Raw genomic sequence first — 22784 nt, forward strand, 5'->3', positions numbered from 1 at the left:
AATAATAATGCCACCACCTTGGATTGTAATTAGAATCGAATGAGATCGCATGTAAAGCATGACACTCCACGCCTGACACATAGAAAATGCTCAGTAATGCCAGATATTATTATTATTGGTGACAGGGGCAACCCTCTCAGATGCCATTTGTCACCATCAAAGCTTGTCTTTTTTGCATGCCATGCATCTCACATACTCTTCTTCCCTCCCCACCCCTCTTCCCACACACCAGTTTCTAGCTGTTGGCAGATACAGTGTCTCACAAGTGCGCTTTATGTAAACACATCCAAGTCTGTCGTCAGCCAGCCAGCAAGGACTTTGCCAAAGCTCCTATGTGCCCAGCATGTGGCTAGACCCTAGGTGATGCAGGGGAAATAAAGTGTGGCTCTTTCCCTGCAAGGAGTTTACAAGGCTGTCCAGAAAAATCCAGTTACAGTAGGCTTCCAGATGAGAGATTTGGCTTGGATCCAGCGCCACAATTTTGATGTCCTCTTGACCTCTTTATTGACATTCTGCTTTAGTCTTCCTTTCCCATTAGCAATACATGGGCATCAGGAAAGGGGAAGATACTATTAACTTTCAGAAGGGAGAAGACCGAGAATACTTTGCCATACCCTAAACTATATCATCCGTGGCAGGCCTAGCATCCAGGCCCCCCTTTCCCATTTCTTGCCTGTTTCATAGAATCACATTGTTGCTTATAGAAAGCTGCATCAAAGTGTCTTAGAAGATGGTGTAAAACTGAGATTTCAAGAGCTCATGTCCACAGGGAAACTAGTTAGTGATGCTGCTGCATGTCAGAATTCCTGAATTAATCTGAATCAATGCACATAAAAGATTGGCTTGTGAGCAAAGGATTTTATTAAAACATTTTGATTTCTGTTGCTTTAAGAAAAATACCAAAGTTTCCTGCCATAGGATGGCAAATGTATTCTTCATCACTACTAGTTTTTATTTTGGGGGTCTCACTGAAGAGTTGGCATATCCAATTAAGCATGTAGCTCTCAGATAGAGCATGGATTTGGGAGTGACAGATGGGATTGTTACTCAGTTCAGCCATTTCTTAATAGTGCCCATGGGCAAGATACTGCCTTACTACTCTAAACCTTGATTTTCCTAATCTGTAAAATAGGGATGATAATAGAACCTACTCGTAGAGTTATTGGAAGGATTAAGTGAATTAATTTACATAAAGCGATTAGAATATGCCTGTCATAGAGCACTCATTATGCTAATGTTTTTATTGTTGAATCTAAAGTGGGGAGAAAGGAAGCATCCCTCCACTTGTGCTGTTGATGACAAAGGAATTAGTGATGCTCTGGGGAATGTGCTGGAAATCCTCTACAGAGAATTAGAAAACTCCAGAATGCCCACTGCAAACAGGATGAGCCAGGGTGAAACTCCCTGGAAAGTGGTAAAGTGTAATTTAACTTGTAAGATGTAAAATGAGGAATGGAGATGAACTACATGATGCTGCAGAGATAGTTAATCTCAAAACCCTGGAGGAAGCCCACCTCCTGGGATGAAGGTAGGGATAGTCAGGTGACTCCTACACTGATTTCTGATCCTTGGAGTCTGTGACCCTGCCTGTTGTCTAAGCAGAGTCTTCACATTTGTTGCTGTACACAACAACCAGTGTTTCACTGATGGCTGCCTGTGGTGTTTTCGTTTCCCCTCCACCTTTTCCTCTCGTGGATGTCCCATGAAACCAGACATAGAAGATCCTTATGACTGCAAGAAGTGCAGGATGAGTTTCCCCACTCTTCAGGATCACCGGAAGCACATCCATGAGGTGCACTCCAAAGAGTACCACCCCTGCCCCACGTGTGGGAAGATCTTCAGTGCCCCATCCATGCTGGAGCGGCACATGGTCACCCACGTTGGAGGGAAGCCCTTCAGCTGCGGGATCTGCAACAAGGCCTACCAGGTGACCTCAGGTGCCACTGGGAGCTCTTCCCCTAACCCCTGACCTACTCTCCATTTGATCTGCCCTGATGCCTGGGTTGCTGGCTTGCAGATCATATCTTGTATCCAGGATGTGACAATTGGCTGATTCTCATGAAGGATGCAGCTTGTGATCCAGATTCTCTAAGGAGATCTGGTCAGGGTGCTGCAGTTGGGGAGCTCATTATTGGAGCGAGAGTTCACACGCTGCTTCTCTTAGACAGCAGACTTGTGGTGAACTGAATGCTGCTTTTCCCCTTGGATGCTCACCTTCCATAGAACCCATCACTCCCATGTGTCAATGGGCATGAGAGCGGCAATGGGGAGTGGAACACTACCTGGAATTACCTTGTTTGGCACAATTAGTGTTTGTTTGTTTAACTTCCAGGGAAGGGCCCAGCCTTTTTACCTTAGGATTTGATATGTAATTGAAGTGAAGCCCCGTATAGAACTAAAAAGAAACTACATCTATCAGAAGCTTTAAAACTACAGAGAAAAGAATGGTCCTTGTGGCATCTATAAGATTTGGGTATAGACAAAGAAGCATAACTGCTAATTTTAGCTCAGCGAAAATTGAGAGCTAACTTTGTGCCAAGGCTCATGTTGTGACATTAGCGTTCCGGAACAGAGACCTGGGCTTGAGCCCTAGGATGGCGTGGAATTGTAGGGAAAGTATTCCCAGTGCTGCTCTGGAACCCGGGAAGGAGAGGGACAAGGGCAGTGTGCACTCCTCCAGCAGCTTGCTCTGCTGCGCCCCAGCTTCCTGGGAAGCCGTGAGATGCAGCTCAGTGGTAAAGCACACAGGTGTTTCAGTTGGAAGGCCCGGGCCTGAATCCTGGTCCTGCTATCTCCTGATGTTATGATTAGTCATTTAGCCCCTCGGTGCCTCCGCTTCCAGCTCACTAGGAAGACTCTTAACACCTCCCTCATAGCCTTGTTGTAAGGAATGAGCCTGTGAAGGACTCCCGGGAGCCCTGCCCTGTAGTGGCTTCCCAATGAATATGTAGTTGCCTTATTCTCACAAACACCAGCCTCTCCTCACATCAGCACCCAGTGTGATAGGTAAGAGTGTGTGATACTAGAAACATCAGCTTACCCAAAAGTGTGTTTGTTTTCGAGCCTCGTGAACTCTCCAGCTTGCTGGAACTTTCTAAGACCTAACACTTGCCAAATTCCTTGCAGCAATTATCTGGTTTGTGGTACCACAATCGGACCCACCACCCTGATGTATTTGCTGCTCAGAACCACCGATCTTCCAAGTTCTCATCACTCCAGTGCAGCTCCTGTGACAAAACCTTCCCCAACACCATTGAGCACAAGAAGCACATCAAAGCAGAGCATGCAGGTGAAGTTTGGGTACCGCCGGCAGAGAGTGAGAGGGGCTTGATGGTGTAGCCTCCTGGGCGCCACCAGAAATCCTCACTTCTGATAGTCTAGTGTGGTGTGCGGTGGTCATTGCCTTTTTCTGCGCCAGCGCACATGAAGGCTGCCACACCAGTCCATAGCAGCAGCAGTCAGTAGCAGCAGCTTGAGTGGCAGTGGTTCTCAAACCTGGAAGCGTAGAGCAGCGTAAGCTCCCACCACTCGTGAGTGAGAACTTGTCGCAGCACCTAGGAAGGGTGTCAGCCTCGGTGGTAGGCAGGCCTGAGTGGAAATCCTGATTCCAGCACTTATCAGCTGCATGACCTTGGCAAGTGACTTCTCTTTTCTGAGCCTGTTTTCTTCTCTCCAGAATGGCAGTTATTAAAACCTACTTTGCAGGTAAATTTGGTGATAATCACAGCAGCTGTCAGTTACAGAGTGTTTCCTAGGTGCAAGACACCATGCTAAGCACCTCGTGTATATTTTCTCATTTCATTCTCACAACATCCCTCTGAGCATCCAGGCAGTCTGGATCCAGATCTCGTGCTCTTTACCACTAGATTGTGCAAATATACCATAGGTTATAAGATTCCTGGCACTTGGTAGATGCTTGCTAAGTATTGGCCATCGCCCCAACCCCAGCCCTGTTACTCTTTAGCCTTGGAAAGCCAACCATTTGTTCTTCCCCAGCACGTCTTTCCTTATTCACTTCACAGATATGAAGTTCCATGAATGTGACCAGTGTAAGGAGCTCTTCCCCACGCCAGCCTTGCTGCAGGTTCACGTCAAGTGCCAGCATTCAGGTCAGTACCCCGTCAGCATGCTTCTAGGCTAGACTGCCGGGGCCTGAGTCTCCTCCCCACCACTTGCAGCTTTGCAACCCAGGCTAAATTGCTTAACAAACTGTGCCTCAGTTTCTTCATCTATAAAATGGGAACAGTTGTAGCACCTGCCTCATAGAGTAGTGTGAAAAACTGAAGGCCTTGGCATCAATAAGCATCGCTTAAGCGGTAACTGTGATTGTCATTGTTATTGCTATATTTCATCAAATCTAAAGTGCCAGTTAAAAATAAATAAATACAATTCCAGTTATAAGATATACCGTTTTTATTTATTTATTTTTTTGAGACAGAGTCTCACTCTGTCACCCAGCCTGGAGAGCAGTGGTGCAATCTCGGCTCACTCCTTCCATCTCTTGGGTTCAAGCAATTCTCCCTGCCTCAGCCTCCCAAGTAGCTGGGATTACAAGTGCCTGCCACCACGTTTGACTAAATAAGATGTACCATTTTTAATGAGCTATTAAGAAAGAAAAACTACTGTCAGTTAAACTGTGCTTTCTTATCACTTAGAATATCTACGTTATTCTAAGTGCTGTTTTGGACTTAAGTTGACATAGATTTTTATCATGTCACTCACTGTAGTGTGCATACATAAAAAGGAAAACATAAAAAATAAACTGATTAAGGGAAGAATCCAGCTTCTCAGAGTAACATTCAATTCAGATTGTCAACAAGCATGTTTTTCCACACAGTGTTTACTCTGCCATCAAGAACATTGATGATGGAATACGTAATATAAGATTCCATCAGAGAATTGAAGGCCATTGGTTTTGGTCTCTTGAGCATTATGTAAAACTAGTCTACTTTTGATTCCTGCTTTGGGAATATAGCTAACCTTTCATCACTTACCTCCTTCCTTCTAAACCATTTGGTTTCCATGAGTTAAAAACATGCACCATTCCTGTCTTAGGGAGTTTCTTCCAAGCCGTGGACGCCCATTCTGCAAGTCTTGATGCTTCCACTTTTGATGTTCGTGTGCACATTGACAATCGCACCTGACTGCCTTAGCCCACAGAAGTCGTAAGGTGCCATCGATCCTATTTCAGAGATGTTAAAATGTATTTCTTAGAATTGATGAAATATAGTATGGTCAGCATGATTATCTGCAGTTGAATGAATAATGGCTTCTACAGAGACAGATTTAGCCTGAATCTAATACTAATGAAACTGTTGTCTCAGGGCCCCTCACTTGCATGGGACCTTCCAAGGCTCTGTCTTTGTCATTTTGTATTATTTTTCTTAAGGCTCCCCAGATTGAACAACCTTCAGGTCCCACAAAATCTGGATCTGCCTCCAAGCCTCGATCCCCATTTCTCCTTCCTCTCATGTCTTCCTGCCCTCGTTTCTCTCATTTTTCCCACAGCCCTCCTCTTCTGTCTCCCTCTCCTCCAGGGTCCCAGCCATTCCGGTGCTTGTACTGTGCTGCTACTTTCCGTTTTCCTGGAGCATTGCAGCACCATGTCACCACAGAGCACTTCAAGCAGTCAGAGACCACCTTCCCATGTGAGCTCTGTGGGGAACTCTTCACCTCCCAGGCCCAGCTTGACAGTCACCTGGAATCTGAGCACCCGAAGGTGATGAGCACAGAAACCCAGGCAGCAGCCTCACAGATGGTACAGGTGATTCTGGGGCCATCAGCTACACAGAATGCTAACACAGGGTTCCTAAGGCTTCTCTAGAGGTGGCTCTGTCATAGTACCAAGCGATACTCTTTGGGGATCTTGTAGAGAGTCTCTCTGGACTTCTTACAAAGCAGGACAGAAAATTCTAGTCTCCTGGTGGCCACATGGGAAGTGGCCCTTAGGTAGAGCGAGCCTGGAGCAAGAATTTCCAAAAGAGGAACAGCTTGGTTCCTCCCCCCAGTGCATACGTCCCTGCCTCCTGAGAAACACCGTGGGGTGTGGTGAGAACTGCAGGAAACCTCAGAGACAGAGGAGCTCTTTGTTGGGCAGGGACCAGCCTGCAGTTGAAGCGCTTGGAGAGCACCTCTGGGCTGGACACAGTACACACTTGCACACACCTGGGCCTCTCCTCTTTACCTGGGTGAAAAAAACGCCTCTTCTTGATATTTCAGGACTAGGCTTAATCCAGCTTCTCTTTGCTTCCCTGATCCTCATTTACTCTTCTTCCCGTCTTCTCCAGAGAGGGTGGGCAGAAAAGGAAGATAAACTCAGGTCCATCCATCACCAGTAATTTGTGGGTGGGTTGGAGAGGAACCATAAACTGGTTGAGGTTTTGGTCTGTTAGACTGTCGCGCTGTCCAGTTCCATAGATCTGGTCATTTATAAACCAGGTTCTTGCAGGCCTCTGGGGAACAGAGGGGAAGATGGGTAGGCAGGACTCCCGTCAACACTCTGCTGTCATATCAACCAAAGGTGCTCTGCTTTTATCTTTTTTGTATATTATGGTTCTTGATAATATGCCCTTTGGGGAAAAGGTGGGGCTGGGGGGTCCATTTCTAAAAGAAAAAGAAAGCAAAGCAGTTTGAAAACTACTTTCCTAGATCATTGTTGATTGAACATCACAGTAGATCTCTTCTCTCCTGTAGCACAGAGAAGTAGCTGGGCTTGGCCTCCTCACTCGTTCCTGCTTTCTGCTCTTCGCTGATTCTCAAGAGCAAGGTGGCTGTGGCCTCTGCTTTAAAAATATCAAGGGCATCTAGCTCTTCTGGCGTCTATGGTTCAGAAACACCAACTTGGAGGCTTAGGCAGGAATTGGAAATGCCTAACCACAGACTCATTCTCTCTGAGTTGGAAAGGTTGTCTCTAACAGATTATGCAGATTTGGAAGGGACATAGGTGGGCTGTGGAGAAGAGAAGGGGGCACTGGCCCTGCCAGGTTGGTGAGCTGAATGAATGCATGGCGTCACAGTTCATCCAGTCTTCCTCCTAAGCTCAATCACTGTGTGGCCTCCTGGGAAGGCTGTGGGCCTGTGAGAGGTCCAGAGACACTGCCCCAGGCCCGCCTGGGCCTGTGGTGGATCAATCCCGTTCCCGTGTTCCAGGCATGAGACCAGCTGGCTTCAGTGGCATTCCTCTCACATGGCACTCACCTCTGCACTGTCATCCCAAGACAGGAAAACCCAGTGTGAAAAATGGAGCCCGTGTTCGCTGGTGTGTAATCATAGAGTCCGGGCACCCCGAGATGGCGTACTGAGCGAAATTATAGCAATTTAGTGCACAGTTATTTAAATGGTTTGCTGGCCTTCTCTTTTGCGTCGCCGGTGGGTTAGACTTGCCTCTTCCCATTAGGCACACATAATTGCTCTCCTCAGGTGAAAACATAAATATCATCATTACAGCATGAGAGGAAAACCATGTAAATCAGGGAGCCAACTGCGAACACTGCCCAGAGCAGCCTCACGGTCTTTCTCTTTCAGGTGATCCAAACCCCAGAGCCGGTGGCCCCGACAGAGCAGGTGATCACTTTGGAGGAGACCCAGCTTGCCGGGTCACAGGTGTTTGTGACGTTGCCAGATTCTCAGGCATCTCAGGCCAGCTCTGAGCTCGTGGCAGTGACTGTGGAAGATTTGCTGGATGGCACAGTGACGCTGATCTGTGGTGAGGCCAAATGAGCAGCCGTTCATCCAGCAGAGCCTTCCTGTGTTTGCAGCTGAGAGGAGGCCCCACAGCTTGCCCTTCGCCCTCCATCCCTGGCTGTCCTGAGTGGTGAGCATCTTAGCTTAGCACCAACCAACACAGTCTCACCTAGAAAACAGACGAAAGCTTCATTGTTCTCATAGAACCAACAGCATCCGAGCCCTCAACACCAACTGCACCATCCTCTGTAGCAGACAGGCCTCCTTCCCCACAGGGCCGCTGCTGCGGCCTCTGTGACACTGTCCATCCCCAAGTGACATGTAGCTTCAGAAGTAGAGTCTGAAGGAGCAGTGGGATGGGAGCTGGTGACCAGGGCACCCCAGGAGGCGCGATGTGCCGACACCCTTCAGTGGGCAGAATGGCAGTTAGATATGGGGCTTGGCCCACAGTGGGGCTGCAAATGCTGCCAGTGCCTCTGGCCATTTAAAGTGAGAGGGGCACCAACAGACAATTCAGGGACCTCAGGTGTGAGCACACTTGGCCCCTTCTTCAGTCCTATCATCCTGCCCTCCGCTGGGGTTCCCCCTGCACCCAGTGGCCATGCCCAGCACCCTGCTGATGGCTATAGGACAAGTAGCCCTCAGTTCCATGCCTGGTAACGCCTTGTCAGTTGTCAGCCCTTCCCAAAACAAAGCTTTGGAGTTTCTGCTGGAAGTGTTGAATGTGAGGCATCAGCTGCTAGCCAGTCTCTGCCTTTCCAGGACATTCTTCTTGGTATTCCTTACCTGAAGGCTGGTTCCCACAGCTCTTCCGTGTCATCTTCATCCCCTTCCTTTAATCAAAGGCTGAAATCTGCCTGACCTGGCAGCCTCGCTCCCTCTGGGTCACGTGGTGCAGACCGTGACCAGCACCAGGCAGGCAGTCCTGTCTGCGTGTGGAGGAGCAGCCGTGACTGCCCGTGGCTCTGCTGCCATGCACTCCCTGCCTTGGGAGTGGCCTGCTGCCTCACCTCCCCAAGGCCACCACACTTATTGCAGGTCAGCGATCCTTTGGAGTCCGAATTTCACAAAGCTTTTTTATCTTCAGTTCCGAAAATATAATCTGATAATTAATGGTTTGTGGAATCCATTATGAAGTGCAATTAGATAGATGTAGGTTCCTGCCGTTGGAGAGAATGACTAGCATTTATCTTCTTTTCCTTCCACGCCAAAGGTTGGAGTCTGCTGGTGTGGTGCTTACACACCAGGCAGGGCTCTCTGCCACCGTGTGTGGCTTGACCCCCTGTGGAGGGGAGTGCCTGGTTGGATCCCACATTGGCAGAGATGGGGCCACCTCTTCCTTCCAGGCACATCTCACATTGCCATGTACAGAGGCAGGGGTCACTTTTGGTCACCATGGAAGCTTTTATTGCTCCCACATGGTCAGGTCTTACCCTGCTTGAAGCACAGAAGGCACAGCCTTACTGACCAGCACACCCACTGACTGGCATCTGCTGGCTTTGTGCAGCCAGCCCCGACAGTTTCCACAGCGAGCGCCAGCTCTGGCCAGCCTGGGACAGCTCATCCCAGCCAACTACACCTGCCTCTGGTCCTGTCCACATTCTGATATGTAGGTCACTTGAGCTTGTCAATTAGGGTTCTGCCATTCTGAAATAAATGAAGTTTCTAAAGGAGAGTCGGCCTCAGAAGCCAAAAGCTGACCAGAAGATGGTGCTCAAACCTTTAAGACTTCATCTCCATGTGAAGGGCTCACTGTTTCTACCAAGGCTGTCCCTGTGTTAAGGCTTTTCCGTCCTGGGAACTGTCAGACTGGGAGAGCTCGTGATCTGCAGGTGGCAAAATGGCACTGAATATCCCCTTGGCACCAGAGAAAACCCACTGAAAGATGGTAGAGTGGCACATGCTTACAGGGCATTGGTGCCAAGCCCAGTGGATGAGAATACAGCCCCTCACAAGCTGTGGGATGGGGCTTGGGAGCCGCAGTGAATGTCACTAAAATTTCTTCCAAAACAAAACAAGAAATAATTGCTGAGAGCTTATAGGGAAGTGAAAAAAAAAAAAAAAAAAAAAACTCTTCAGAATCAAGAGGGCTGTAAGTTTTGAATTCAAGTGTCAGATCCTTTCAAGCACTGAGAAATTCTTTCTCAGGTTTCTGTTTTTGGGGGAGACAGGGTCTGGAATACAGTGACACGATCTTGGCTCACGGCAACCTCTACGGGCTCAAGCGATCCTCCCGCCACAGCTTCCCAAGTAGCTGGGACCACAGACATGAGCCACCACTGCTGGCCAGTTTGTTTTGTTTTGTTTTTTGTAGAGATGGGGTCTGGCCATGTTGCCCAGGCTGGTTTCAAACTCCTGAGCTCAAGCCGTTATCCCACCTGGGCCTCCCAAAGCACTGGGATTACAGACATGAGCCTCGACGCCTGGCCAGGTTTCTGCTGGAGACCCAGATTGTGACAAGACATTTGTTTTCTTTGGAATCACCAGATTTGCAGCTTACTGTGCTGAGAGTGGACTGGCTACTGGGGCCCATTGGATGCCCTCTGGCCCGTGCCACACTCAGCAGAAGGCACAAACCCAGTGCTGGTTCTCATCAAGAAAGAGGGGAAGGCCCCTCCCGAGTTCACGGTCTGCTCTGAGCGGGCTCCACACTGGCTGACTGATTTTATGGTCTTGCTCTCTAGAGAAGCCCAGATGGATCTTATTATAGGAAAACTTTCTGACTCTGCTTGGCCATTTTATCCTTTTCTCCTACTTCTACCCAAGAGACCTGAATTGCCGCCACAGAGGACAGTGTTCGTGTGGTCTCCTGAGTCCACATCCCCCGCTTCTGTGGGGTCCCGGTGCTGTATTTGCCTCATGCCCCATAGGGTGCTGCCCTTATGAACTCTGGGGCCTTTGGGGTGGTGTGAAGGAGTCCGTGGGCTTCTTAGAACACATGGATCTGTTCGGTGGGTCCCCAGACCTCTGCTCCCAGAGCTCATGTCCCAGCTGGTGAGGAGGGAAAGGCAGTCAGATTCCAGGCCGGAGTGTGATTCTGTGGGAATACTGGGGTCAGTTAGGGAACAGGACTTGCCCATTGTAGGTAAGTGAGACAGCAAATAGATGATTCAAGAGCAAGGATTACTGCAAGAAGGTGAGACTCCTGTCGACGCACATTAGCAGAACCCGGAACCAGAGGGCAGGGACCAGGGGTCTTTACTCATTTCTTTTATGGGTAAAGAGACATGAAGAGACAGCCTGTCTCTGAAGCTCTGTGTTTGGGAAGCTTTGAGCCCAGTGAGTAGCAGGGTCTGCAGTATGAATACCTTTCCCTGGCGATCCGGGTCTCCTCTAAGGAAGTCTTCTGACTTCCCACTGACCACAGGAGGCACGCCAGCTTCATCCCTCAGGCTAGAGTTCTGATAATCGGGGCTGAGGGGTAAAATAAAATCCAGTCAGACAGACAGTGGGGAGACAGGTCCCTACTCTTTATTTGCAGGATCAATCAGGGACTCCCAGAAAGGAAGGAGAATGGTGAGGGGGCCCTAAGCTGGTGACGTGATCACCACAAGCTGAAGACAGGCTGATGGGGTGGCGGATGTGCCTTTAAACCTCACGTGCCTGGAAGCTGCGCATTGACCAAAGGAGGGAGGGAATTGCCAACCATGCACAGAGTGGGCAGGCGGTTCCAGGAGACAAGCAGCATGTTATTAAATTGGGCCTAGGCAGTTGGACGATAATGGAGAAAATGAAGGGATGCTATAATGAGTCCTCCCCAAGGGCGAGTTCAGCACCTGAGCCCTGTTCTGCTTGTATCCCAGTGACACTTGGGAGGTAGAAGAAACTGGGAGTAAGAGGACAATCTGGGGCTGAAGGGAGTGTCAGAGGCAAGTCGATCCTTGTTTTGTTGTCACGGAAACTTTGAGGCTGGTGGGACTTAGGCCAAAAGCTCAGAAGCACAGCCAAAATGTAGAAGCTTGCTACTCCTACGACTCGGCCTATAAAGAAGAGAGAAGCTAAGCTGTCTGTACTTTGGGAACTACATTGTTGAAGGAAAAAAATCACTCCCTGCCTAATTAAGTTGCTTCCAAATTGGGGGAATGTGTGTCATTTCCTTTACCAAGGCCAATCAGCCCTGCTTCCACCATGGTCAGGACAGCCAGCCCCTACGTGATGCCATATAAATTGGATTACAAACTATATTCATGTTCAACTTGCACTAATCTATATAAATAAAATATGTACTTTGAAAAAAATTAGGCTACGTGAGTTTCAAATGGACTGTGATGTTATAGACTGCTTTCTCTTTGGTTCTGGGCCAGTGTCAGACGGGGACCGGCGTGATGGGCCTGGTGTCCTAGGGGCCATTTGTGTACCTTGTGGCCGTGTTAACATGGCCTGGGGGAAAGAAAGCTCTCCCGTCATGTGGAGTCTCATTCCTAAACCCTCCTTCCCAGGGAGCGAGTGTAGGGCAGGGTTTCAGAGCACAGGCTTTGGTGTCCAGCCTGGGTACATCCAGCTGTCCTGCTGTCTAACTGTGACATTGTGTGAGATGCTTACCCTCTCTGAGCTCCCTCCTCCTGGCCCCCAACTTTATTATAAAATGGAGAAATGCTTGTGCTTACTCTACAGAATTGTAGTATGATTTAAAAGTCTGGAATTAATGTATTTAATGTAGAAAATTTTAACTTTTATTAATAAAAATTTTTTGCATGCAAGTCAACTATTCCCTGCATTCTCTGGCACTAAAGAGAATGTTCATTCCTGTATCTTTATGTAGTCTCTTTTTCCTCTGAATCCTTAGGGGATCCTTATAACACCCACTTTTCATTTATCTCTTGAATCTCAACTGCTCCCAAAGTACAAAGTGCTGAGCAGATAGCTGTAAAATAAACTAAACCTTTCTCGGTGAACAGCTGGAAATGTCACATTGCTGGCAGCCAACAAGGAAACAAGAACAGGAGACCCGGATGGGATGTACATGTTTTCTGCAGGAAGCACCCAGTGTTTAAGACGAGGGGAGGTGCATTAGATCCCGCAGCCCTGCTGCTGCAGAGAGCAGGGGAGTTGGGGAGGTTCTGTGCTCACGCCTCCTGGGACAGTTCTGGAGGAGCACAGATGGACCCTTGTTCAGAGCTCGCAAGTGAGTTGAGGAAGGAATGCTCCCCTGCCTAAATGCTGTCTTTGGAGAGCAGGGCTGGAGCTACCCGTGTCATATTTTGGGCAGTAGTCCCAAGAGTGTCCCAGCCAGCTGCAGTGGGTAATTGTAACATACAGTTGGACCCCAGCCACAAAGTTGAAGGTATGCAGAGGTGAAGTGCTGCTGCAGGTTGGGTGGGATGGAGCAGAGGTAGGAAGTGGGCTGAGGGGTTCCCTCGGTGATCTTCCGGGCCAGGGTGGCTGGCTGGAAGGACTCAGCAGCACAGTGGAAAAGACACGGGCTTGGGAGCTTCCCAGCTCCACGTGTTACTAGACAGATGACCTTGGGCGAGTTTTTCCTGACAGTGACTGTGAGAAGAAAGTTAACATTTGTAAAATATCTGACAGAATATAGACGCTTCGTAGATGATGGCTGTTCGTGTTTATAATATTTTAGAAGGGCCTGGAGGAAGAGCCAGGGCAGAGGAGAGCTGGAAAGGAGGTGCCTAATGTATCCTAGATACAGGGTCTGGAACCCAGTGCGGGGGTCTCCAAAACCAGGATAAGAGGAAGCATAAATCCAGAGACCTCAGCCCAGACCAGAGTGAACAGTGATCTGAGGGGAACAGGATCTCCCCAGGTTGGTACAGGGACTCTCAGCTGTTGGGCACTACAGCAGAAGGGTCACATCTGAGTAAAGGCAGAAACCTGGGCATGTTGGGTGGGGACACATCCAGTGAGAGCAAAGGAAATGGAAAACCTAAGTCTGCAGTGATTTTTGGCCTCTCTGCCTCTTTAGTGTTTACTGTCTGTCCTTTTCTCCATAGGCTTATGCTCAGGATATGTTTGGAATGAAAGGGAAAAGGGGCTTGTGGCGCCATGCAGACGTGCCCTAGACCAGGACCTTTACTCTTCATTAAGAGATGAAGAGGTTATAAGGACGTGGACGTAGAAACCAAGTTCATGTTCTCGAGAATGTTCTGCAGGCTTTTCTTCATGCATCTGTCCTGCCTTTTGGCCTTTCACCCAGGGCAGGTGTAGGTCCCATGCCCACCAAGACCTCTGTATCTCCTCCACGTACTCAGACTGGACAGTACTCAGTGGACGCTTAGCAGATGCTGCCGACTGCTGGAGACGGGGACTCTGACCTTGGACTCGCTCTTCCGAGGGTAGAGGAGCTGCTTCCTATTCTGCAGCTCTGCACCACATGTTCAGTGTGAGCTGTTTCTAGCCAGTCATGGAATACGCTATTATTCCATCTACTCTCCATCCACCTCATGTCTGCAACCTTGTGAGGCAGAGAGAGCCAGCACTTGGCAGGGTTGCGTGTGCTGCTAGAATCCTGAGCTCCATCGTGGAGAAAGAACTTCCCCAGCTTTCCCTGTCGCTCCCTAAATCTGTATTCTGCAATGTCCCAAATTCATCTACTACACAATGGAAACCCTAGGTATGCAGTTGTGTATTTTTGCCTTAATCCTCACACAGCTTCATCTCATTTGAGATTCTAACCAGTATGAGGACAGGGACCACATCCTATTTACTGCCTTGGTTTCTCTGAGAGTTAGGGGTGCTAGGTTGGGCACACAGAGGCTCTGCCAAAACCAAGCGGTACCCCTCTTTCTTACCTTCATTTCTCAGCTCTGGGAGAACCCAACTTCCATATTTTATTCTGGTCAGTGAGGCTATACCCCAAGTTACCCGTGGGCTGGTCTGTCAGAACATCCTCCTTTCTTTGTCCTCTGAGAAGAGATTAGCAGAAGGCCAAGAGCAGCCAGCCGGGCCCCACCACTCCAGCTGCTCTGATCAAACACCATTCCTGCCGCTTCTTCTAGCTCTGGCTCCCCCAGCGCAGGCCAGAAACAGCTGATCAAACACATCAGGACAAGGTCAGTCCAGGGACCCACGGTCCCCTCCAGGGGAGATTTCACAGCCCTGCCATCAGGAGGGTCTGATAAAAATGGGCAGGGGGTGGGGAAGGGGGCCTATGGGGCTGGCACAGGAGCAAACAGCTTTTCATGTTGTTTAAGGTTGAAACACCTGTGCTCCACGCAGGGTCCACACCAAGCCAGCATTTCCAGAAAGGCAGGGCTGGAGCTGAGGAGACGGGAGCTGTGTGTGCACGTATGAGTATGTGGGGGTGACAGAGATGTCAAGTAAGAGCGCATGTGGGTTTGGGAGCATGGGATTATTAGATTGTCACAGGATGACTTAAGATCCTCCCTCACTAAACTGTGACCCCTTCAAGGGCACGGACTGTGCATTATCCTCGTTCTCTCTCTTACACGCACACGTGTGTACCCAGCAGTTAGCCTGGCACATCAGGTGCCTGAGTGCACAGGTGTGTTAGACCTGAAGTTCTGGGACTCGGTAAGGTCCTGTTACCAGGCTAAAATGGTGCCTGGCTCCCACTCCTACAGGACTCATCAGCCAGGTAAGGATTATATATGAGAAACAGGTACCAAAAACACCCATGCCCGTCCAGACTCAAGACCCAGAGATCCCAGCACCTGCAAATTCTGTGGGGGTTTTGGTTGGTTGGTTGATTTGTTGGTCTTTTTCATGGGTATGGGAAGGAAGAAGAAGATTAATATGTTTTAGAAATAGGCCAGGCGCGGTGGCTCACACCTGTAATCCCAGCACTTTGGGAAGCTGAGGCGGGTGGATCATCTGAGGTCAGGAGTTCGAGACCATCCTGGGCGACATGGTAAAACCCCATCTCTACTAAAAATACAAAAATAGCCAGGCATGGTGGCGCATACCTGTAGTCCTAGCTACTTGGGAGGCTGAGTCAGGAGAATCACTTGAACCCAGGAGGTGGAGGCTGCAGTGAGCTGAGATTGTACCACTGCACTCCAGCCTGGAGAAGACAGAGCAAGACTCCATCTCAAAAAAAAAAAAAAAAATTATCCTAATTAATGATTGGTGTTATTACGTGCTTACATTAGACACTGAATGAAGAACTTTTTGTAATTTGTTTTTTTTTTTTGAGACAAAATCTCACTCTGTTGCCCAAGCTGGAGTGTGGTGGTGCAATCTCGGCTCACTGCAACCTCCACCTCCCAGATTCAAGCCATTCTCCTGCCTAAGCTTCCCAAGTAGCTGGGATTACAGGCATGCACCACCACAGCTGGCTAATGTTTGTATTTTTAGTAGAAACGGTGTTTCACCATGGTGGCCAGGCTGGTCTTGAACTCCTGACTTCAGGCGAACCACTCACTTCGGACTTGTGAAGTGTTGGGATTACAGGCATGAGCCACCATGCCTGGCTCAGTAATTCTTATTTCTCAGAATTCTAGCACCAGCTCCATAACGTAGGTGCTGTTATCATCCCTGTATTACAGATGAGGAAACCAACACCAGAGAGGTGAAGTCGCTTTGCAGCAAGAGAGCAGCAGCATAGCTGGGATCCGAACCCAGCTGTCTGACTCCAGAGTCTGCTCTTAAATCCCTTGCTCTTTTTAAGCATTTCTTGTTTAATACCTAATCAGCCAGAAAATGTGGCTTATCCCCACTTCCCATGCCTTCAGCAGCCTTGCGGTCATACCTGGACTGTCGTCATAGAGCCGAGGACTCTCCACCTGCTCTCTCTCCTTTCCCGTCCCCCCGTCCATCCTGCCTGAGACAGCCAGGCAGGCCTAAAACTCTGCTTTTATCAGCCAGAAATGTGTCCAGGAGCAAAGGGTCATGTCCTTTGCCTTGTGTGGGATCAGTGGCCTGGGTCCTGTCACTTTTTTGAACCCCTATGTTCTTCAGTTTCACCAGTCCTCAGTTGACACTTGACAGCTCACTTGGGGCTCTTCCTTGAGATGCAGGACAGCCAGAGATCCTGGCGCTCAGGAGACACGTCTCGTATAAGCAGGTAAGCAGCAGAATCGGGAGCAGGGCCGGGCTCTGCGGAGGCCTGAGACCTGCGCTTCTCCCACTGCTGTAGTGGCACTGTGGAGCCTGCCTGGAACGAGCCCCTCCAGCCCAGGGGGCGCCTCGTCAATGCAGGGGGCTTCCTGGACCTCACGCCCCCCGGCGGCTTGGGCCATATGGCCCCAGTGGAGTTCGTGTCTTGTTCTGGCATCAGCAGAACGGGTTGTCTTTTTTGTTTTTTAACTTTTAAGTTCAGGGATACAAGTGTAGGTTCGTTATACAGTTAAACTCATGTCACAGGAGTTGGTTGTACAGATTATTTCATCACCCAGGCATTAAGCCTAGTACCTACGAGTTATTTTTTCCTGATCCTCTCCCTCCTCCCGCCCTACCCTCCAAAAGGCCTCAGTGTGTGTTGTACCCCCTGTGTGTCCACATGCCCTCATCATTTAGCTCCCACTAACAAGTGAGAACATGTGGTATTTATTTGGTTTTCTGTTCCTGTGTTAGTTTGCTAAGGATAATGGTCTCCAGCTCCATCCATGTCCCTGCAAACGACATGATATCGTTCTTTTTTATGGCTGAAGAGGGGTCGTCTTACCCATATGGTGTCCCCATTTCTGTCCCAAGCAGTGGTCAGTTAACTTGGAGCAGCGGAGGCCTCACCTGGTAGGAGCAGGGCTGTGGGGCAGGTGGAGCACAGAAAGAGAGGAGGTGGCTAATGCGTGACCCCCCGGCCTGCCCTCCCTTTTGCATGGATAATGGTAGTCCCATAATGCCTTATTCTGGAATCACTCTCTGCTATTTTTAGATACTTTCATATACATTATTTCTTTTGATCCTTACAGTCACATGAAAGTTTAGAGTAGGTATCTTTATTGTTACCTCTTTTTACAGGAAAGGGATTCAGACAGTACAAGACCTCAGCCTGAGACGCAAGGCTTCTCCGCTAGTGAGAGGTGGAATTGGAGTCCAGGTTTTTGACACCAAACGCAGGCTTTTCTCCACCTCGCTGTGCTGCCTGTTACACTTCCCTGCATTTCACAGCACTTTCAGTCATTTACACGCTTGGTTCTGGCAGCAGTGCTCTGAGGCTGGAGGGGCGTGGATGATTATTTTGCAGATGAAGAAATCGAGGTTTCAGGACAGTTGGTTGTTCCGTCACATGGCGAGTCAGTAGCAGAACTGCAGTGAGAACAGCTGGACCCAGCATTACATCCACTTGGCAAGGAGAAGTGCCTCTTAGGCCATGCAAGTGAGGAGACTCCGGCACAGCCCAAGTCCTAGCAGCAAGGGTGGGTGAGAGCTGCCATTTGTTGACCTCTGCCCTGGGCCAGAGCGCGTGTATACCTCATCCCCAACACAGGTGCCACACCCACAGTCACTGGCTGGTAGGACTCTGTGATGGCGACAGTGGTCCATTCTACACTGTCCACTGTGGGAGCCACTAGTCGTGTGTGACTGTTGGGCACTTCAGATGTGGCTAGTGCACCTGAGGAACCATAGTTTTAATTTAAATAGTCCCATGTAGCTTCGTAGCTGCTGTTATTGGACAGCGTAGAACTAGATTAAGGCTCAGAGGGTTGAGGGTCACACAGGAAGTAGCTGAGTCCAGATTCAAGTCTGGGTCTGTGAGATTGCAAAGCCTGTGGCATTTCCACTGGTGCCCTGTGTTGGGAGGGCGATGTGCGCGAGTGGCGGACATTGGCTGCAAGGTTCAGAAGGCTTCATTTCATTTCGTGAAGGCTGCCCCTCGCTCCCTGGCTATGCGCTCGGACAGCCACGTCACCGCTGTACCCTCCTGCGTCTTCATCCTCATCGGTGCTGATGCTGTTGTATTGACCACCTGTAACCCCATTTCACGGAGTCAACAGAGGCTCAAAAAGATTGAGAAACTTGCCCAAGGTCACCAGCTTTTACTGGAAGGGTCACATTGGCATAAATACAAAATACCCTATTTTTGCTCCTGTTTCTCACCAGCTCCAGACCAGAGCTAAAGCAAAATGAGAAAGCACCACAGAGGTAGCCAGGAAGCCCTCCCACTCCCCAACACACACCTCGCTGGCCCCTATCTTTGAGAAGACAGCATTGTACTGAGCATGCTGTCTGAGCACAGCCACTACTCCCAGAGAGTGGACAGAGGGCCAGGCACGCCACTCCTGGGGGGCAGCCTCGCCTGTGTATTTGCAGCTTTCTCACAACTATTCTAGAAAGCACTTGCTTCAGGCAAACATTTTTTTAAAAAGCATACATAATCTTAACTACGATTTTTGTTTCATCATGGAACAAGATGTGTTAGTTCCAGCACACTTACTATGCAAGTCATGAGAAGACGCAACTCATTGTCACTCGTGAGCTGTGTGACCTTGGTCGAGTCTCTTCAGCCCCACCCCCGCAGGTGGATTAGATAACCTCCACGAGCCCTCCTCCAACGTTTCTGATTCCTTGGGTAGCGTGGGAAGTAGAGAAACCAGGGTTCTGGCTCGGACTGCCACTTTCACGGTGTGCGACTTATCTCTGAGCCTTGGGCTCCTCATCTGTAAGGATGCCATTCCCATGGAGTGGGAGCACCGAGCAAAATCTGGCACAAGAAGAGCCTGGCGTGGGGCCGCTATGGGGCACATGCTCAGTGAAGGTCCTGATAACACTTTTGTGCTGCATGCACAAGACCCAGCAATACCCCATAGCCGCATCTCAAGGAGTAAGGAAAAGATGTTGGAAGAAGTCTCTGTCCTCAACTGGGAGGAGAAACATGTCCTCTTTGGGCCAAGATGGTGGCACCAGTGCTGAGAACGGCACCAAAGAGCCTCCTGTGGCAGCTTTCACTGCAGGGCAGCCTTGCCCCCTCACCTTAATGGGTGTGGGCTTTGGGGGCTGTGCCCACCACTGGCACAGCTGGGAGGATCTGGTAGGGACACGTAACAAAAGCATTCAGTCCTGGAAGAGGGAGATTTCCCTGAGCTGAGGGGAGGGCATGGCTCAAGAGAGGCGCAGGGCACGAGGATAGTGGCTCAGCCATCCCTGCCAGCCCTGGTCTGAAGCAAGCCTAGAGTCCAGGATAGCCCCCAGGCTGACAGTCGGGGATATGGAGTCAGATGGTCAAATGTCAACACTGTTGCTGCCGGGCGCTGTGATTTTGAGCACGCTCTTGATGCTCTGTGAGCCTTATTTTTCTCATCTGTGAAATGGGGAGGGTAGGGCGTAGAATGTAATACCCATGAAGGCCCTTGTGTGATGCCAGGCCAGGGCAGGCTCAGTGGTGGTTATTCGCTTCCTGGGGCCTGACCCAGCTGTTAAGAGGAGAAGGCTGTGCTTGATGCTCTGGCCTCTGGTGTCCATGAGGCAGCAGAGAGGAGTGAGTCTGCTAGGAGCCCCACTGCTGATCTCGGGAAGGCTGTGACCTTGGCGCCAACTGGGAGAGCCAGGGCCTGAGATCTGGGGCTGCTGGCGTCCAAGTCTCTTGGGTTAGGCCTGGCTGGCTGGGTGATCAAGACCAGAACCCCAGGTTTGGGGAGGGCTTCCTCATCTGACCACTCAGGAGCCCTGAGGATAGGATCTCCTGGACACCGTGGGTCACCCCCATCTTCTGGTCAGAACCTTTCTCACAGGCCTTCCTGGGGGCTCGGACCTAGACTGCCAAGGGGACAGGGGTCACAGAGCTTCAAGATTCCCAACCTGGAACTGTGAGTACCCTCAGCCAAGCACACACACTCAGGGCCATCCTTCTCCCCATCCACCAACCCACACCCTCTGCCAGCCTGTCCCACCCAGCTTCCCCTCTTCCTGCAAGCCCAGCCCAAATGTCTCCCACTGCAGAAAGTGACCTCTATGACCTCAGCCAGGGACGCCTTCCCTGGGCTCCTCCATACTTTGTACGACCCATAGTATTGAGCATGTGGTCACGTGTGTTCATGTCTTTTTATTACTTTTTTTTTGATAAAATAACGTAACATAAAATCTACCTTTTTAACCATTTTTAAGTGTCATGTTTAGTAGCATTACGTACATTCTCGCTGGTGCAACCACCATTACTACCTGTCTCCAGAACTTTTTCATCATTTCATACTGAAGCTCTGTATCCATCAAACATTCTCATTGCCCCAGAAAGAAGCTTCGTATCTGTTATCAGTCACTTCCTGTTCTCTCCCCGAACCACCCCGACCCCGACCCCACCGTGGCAACCAACATTCTACCTCCTGTCTCTAGGAAATTGAGTGGTCTAGGTGTATCATAGAAGTAGAATCATACAGTATTTGTCTGTGTTCGTGTCTTTTTTCCTTTTTTATTTTTTGAGACAAGGTCTCTGTCGCCCACGCTGGAGTGCAGCGGTGCCATCGCGGCTCACTGCAGCCCCAGGCGCCCAGGCTCAAGTGATCCTCATGCCTCAGCTTCCTATGTAGCTGGGACCACAGGTGGAGCCACCACTCTCAGCTAATTTTTTTTAATTATTATTTTTAGTAGAGACGCGGTCATACTATGTTGCCCAGGCTGGTCTCGAACTGAGCTCAAGTGATCCGCCTGCCTTGGTCTCCCAAAATGCTGGGATTACAGATGTGAGCCACTGCACCCAGCCTGTGTTCACGTCTTAATCCTCCACAGGGCCTTGTGACTAGTGACTGAGCAAAAAGAGCAAATGAAGAGGCAAAGAATGCTACCGCCATGCCTGAGACTTCCTGAGACAGGCACAGTCCCCTGCCTCACCCAGCTCCTAAGCTCCTAGAATTCATTCATTCCCTTATGATGACCAGACAGCATTGTAGATGTGGAGACCCCACAGTGAACAGAACAGACTGCAGTCCCTGCCTTTATGGAGCTCACAGTTGAGTCGAGACAGTAAAAACATATATAGGCTGCTAGATAATGGTGAGCCCAGGGAGAAAAATTAAATTGGGGGGGCAGGGGGCAGACAGGAAGTACCAGGCAATGTTGCAATTCTGGGGTGGCCAGGAAAGGCCTCACTGATTCAATGACTTGAGCAAAGACCTGCTGGCTTTGAGGGAGTGGCCGTGTGAATGTCTAGGGGAGGATGTTCCTGGCAGAGGGACAGCCAGTGCAAAGGCCTGGAGGCAGGAACATGCACAGCCTGCTTGAGGATGCCTGGGAGGCCAGGGTGGCTGGAGCAGAGTGCGCATAGGGGAGGGTAGTAAGAGATAAAGTGAGAAAGTGGTCAGGGCCCAGAGTATGCAGGGCCTTCTAGGTTGTTTTAAGGCTGTGGCCAGTGAAGGGTTTTGAGCAGAGGTGCTGCAGCTGCTGTGCAGAGAATGAAGATAAGGTAGGGAGCGGGGGGTGGTGCTGGGAGGTTACTTATGGGGCCATTGCAATATCTCATCGCAGCAGAATTTCATAAAAATGAAAATGAAGCCACAGCCAGAAAATATTTCTGAGTGGCTCGTTTGTTAACCAAGCAAGGAAAATGATGGCGTGGACACGGATGACAGTGAGGAGTGATCAAGTGATGCCCACCGGGTCCGCAGATGGACTAGATGTGGGATTTAAGAAAAAAGAGGTTCAAGAATAATTCCCAATATTTTTGGTCTGAAAGTGGAAGCATGAAGTTGCCAGGTGCTTTGCTTAGGACAACCTCAAGAAAGCAGGGAAGACAGAGCACACGGGGCGTGTGGGCTGAACTCGAGAGCCTACTGCATGTCCAGGTAGAGAGGTGCGAGTCTGGACTCAGGTGGTAAGGTCACCCTGTCCACTGTTCCTTCATTTTCTGGGATCTGGGCTAGCACCTGGCATCACCAGAGCTGCAGCTCAGACTCTCTCCCTCCTCAACGTGGGGCAGAGACCAGGTGTCACGATGTGCCCCTTCTTCATCCATCCATCCATCCATCCATCCATCCATCCATCCATCCATCCAATGCGCCCTGCTCATCTCACCTATGTCGGGCACAGTACCAAATACAGGAATGAGTATGACGTGGCCTCTCCCCTCCACAGGCCCACAGTCTGGTTACAAATTCTCTACCCTCCTCCTCCGGCTTCTGCCCCTCATTCCTCCCTTGGCCTCAGTCTGTCCATCGGTAAAGCGTCTTTGGATCAGACAGTCTTTAAGTGCCCCACCAACTTGGCCCTCCCATAACCTCAACTTGCCCATCCCCGCCCTCCTCTGGGCCAGGCCC

At 49.9% G+C, this 22784-nt stretch overlaps 1 protein-coding gene across 4 annotated transcripts in view; it reads left to right on the forward strand.

The window, feature by feature from the left end:
* The window catches only part of ZBTB40 (zinc finger and BTB domain containing 40), an 80707-nt gene extending 68786 nt beyond the window's left edge, over positions 1 to 11921 (forward strand). For 3 of the 4 annotated variants that reach the window (XM_021937108.2, XM_021937114.2, XM_021937111.2), the window contains 5 exons: positions 1713 to 1927; positions 3127 to 3289; positions 4023 to 4109; positions 5538 to 5764; positions 7525 to 11921. In XM_021937108.2, coding sequence (XP_021792800.1) covers positions 1713 to 1927; positions 3127 to 3289; positions 4023 to 4109; positions 5538 to 5764; positions 7525 to 7719 — 887 coding nt within the window. In that variant the 3' untranslated portion in view covers positions 7720 to 11921. Of the gene's footprint in view, positions 1 to 1712; positions 1928 to 3126; positions 3290 to 4022; positions 4110 to 5537; positions 5765 to 6693; positions 7332 to 7524 lie in introns of those variants that run through there. The other variant, XM_021937122.2, reaches the window with a different exon arrangement.
* Positions 11922 to 22784: the final 10863 nt, after the last annotated feature.

This window comes from Papio anubis, chromosome 1 (genome assembly GCF_008728515.1).
Source record: "Papio anubis isolate 15944 chromosome 1, Panubis1.0, whole genome shotgun sequence".
In the NCBI taxonomy this organism is placed as follows: Eukaryota; Metazoa; Chordata; class Mammalia; order Primates; family Cercopithecidae; genus Papio; species Papio anubis.